Below are 1,597 nucleotides of genomic sequence, written 5' to 3'. Positions count from 1 at the left end.
GAACTCTAATTCCTAATCCGAGAAAGATTCGAGCGTTTCTAATCCTCGTAGGGTGGGTGATAGGGGCAGTTGCTGGGCAGGACGCAGAAGGGGTAGGCCGGGTCGGGGTTGAACACGAGGTCTCCCGTGCAGGTGTAGACGCCCGCCTCATGGCCCACGGTGTCGCAGTAGAAGAATTCCTTTTCGCAGATGTTGCACTTTGGTACGGCCCCTATCACTGTACACAGCAGGCTGTCGACGCACCCGGCCGTCGACGTTTCCATGGTTGTGGATGTCACCGAAGGCGATGGCGTGAGCGTGGGGGTTGTGGAGGGAGCTGGAGTCAGTGTGGATGGAATGGATGGATTTGATGAAAATGTTGATGGATTGGATGGATTCGGCGTCAGTGTTGATGGATTGGATGGATTCGGCGTCAGTGTTGATGGATTGGATGGATTCGGCGTCAGTGTTGATGGATTGGATGGGTTCGGCGTCAGTGTTGATGGATTGGATGGATTCGGTGTCAGTGTGGATGATCCACAAAGTATTACGCAGGAGGCGCCAATGTCACACCGCCCCGTGACAAAGTTAAAGTTCTGTCCCGCGTCGCATGTGAAGTGGTATTCCTCGGACGCGAGCCCTGGCTCCAGGCAGACGTAGTACTTGGTGCAGTCCGTGGGATCCGGCACCTGCGTCGCCGCCGCCTCGCAGAAGGGCGTGCACGGGTCGGAGCAGCAGGCTCCCTTGTCGTCCACGCAGTTTTCCCCGTTGAAGTATGGGGATCCCGCGGGACACTCGAAGGGTCCCTCCAGCCCGTGGGGGAGACACACGAAGTACTGGTTGCAGCTCGACGGATCGCTGACCAGGTCGTACGTTCCGTCGCACGTGAAGTGGCAGTTGGAGACGGTCGTCGGGCACTGATCCGTGCAGTTGGTCCCCACCTGGCACTCATTTAGCGTGGTGTCGAAGATTTCACCCGAGTCGCACCAGAGTGGGTGGTCGGTGGGGAACTCGCCGTTGAGGCAGAGGTAGAACTGTGTGCAGTTCCTGGGATCGGGAACCTTGCTGCCCACGGGTTTGCCGGTGCAGTCGGGGCTGCACTTGTCCACACACACGACGCCGGCCACACACACGCCCTAAGAAAACACAATTATACTATATGCACCGGGGCAAATAATGGGGAAAGATATTTGGCATACATCAAACAGACAATCTTCACCACATTTACAGATTATAAATCTATAAACCTATATAAGCTTCTTGACAGCCTCTACCCATGTCTCTCGGAAGACTGAGTCAGGAACAACCTACCAAGAGGACGATTGCCTTCTGCACTGGCTTCAGCATTACTTATTTTCTAGAGTTCAGGGTTGCGGTGTGAGAGGAGGGTTCGATCTCACTACTATGGGGGACTCGATTCCACCGAGTTTTATAGGGCAGCGTTATCATCAAGAGTGACGTGCCGGTAGTATTTGGAAATTTTTGGTCACGTTTTCCAAATACTTCATTTTTTACTTCTCTCTGCGTGCCTGTGATGGTTGGTGATGTAGTTATACTCCTCACTTTTATCTGTTCGTCTTGATCTTTCTCTCTTTATATATCTGTCCATCAATCTGTT

General features: G+C 53.4%; 1 protein-coding gene across 1 annotated transcript in view; it reads right to left on the bottom strand.

Moving 5' to 3' along the window:
- Nucleotides 1–1,396, bottom strand: part of LOC119594139 (protein psiR-like) — a gene marked incomplete in the record, with an annotated part of 1,575 nt that extends 179 nt beyond the window's left edge. Inside the window, 2 exon segments of the mRNA XM_037943206.1 lie at nucleotides 1–1,115; nucleotides 1,291–1,396. Of these exon segments, the coding sequence (XP_037799134.1) occupies nucleotides 39–1,115; nucleotides 1,291–1,326 (1,113 nt within the window).
- Nucleotides 1,397–1,597: the final 201 nt, after the last annotated feature.

This window comes from Penaeus monodon, chromosome 33 (genome assembly GCF_015228065.2).
Source record: "Penaeus monodon isolate SGIC_2016 chromosome 33, NSTDA_Pmon_1, whole genome shotgun sequence".
Lineage (NCBI taxonomy): Eukaryota > Metazoa > Arthropoda > Malacostraca > Decapoda > Penaeidae > Penaeus > Penaeus monodon.
The sequence above is the reverse complement of the archived record's forward strand: the minus strand, read 5'-3'. Positions and strand labels throughout refer to the sequence as shown.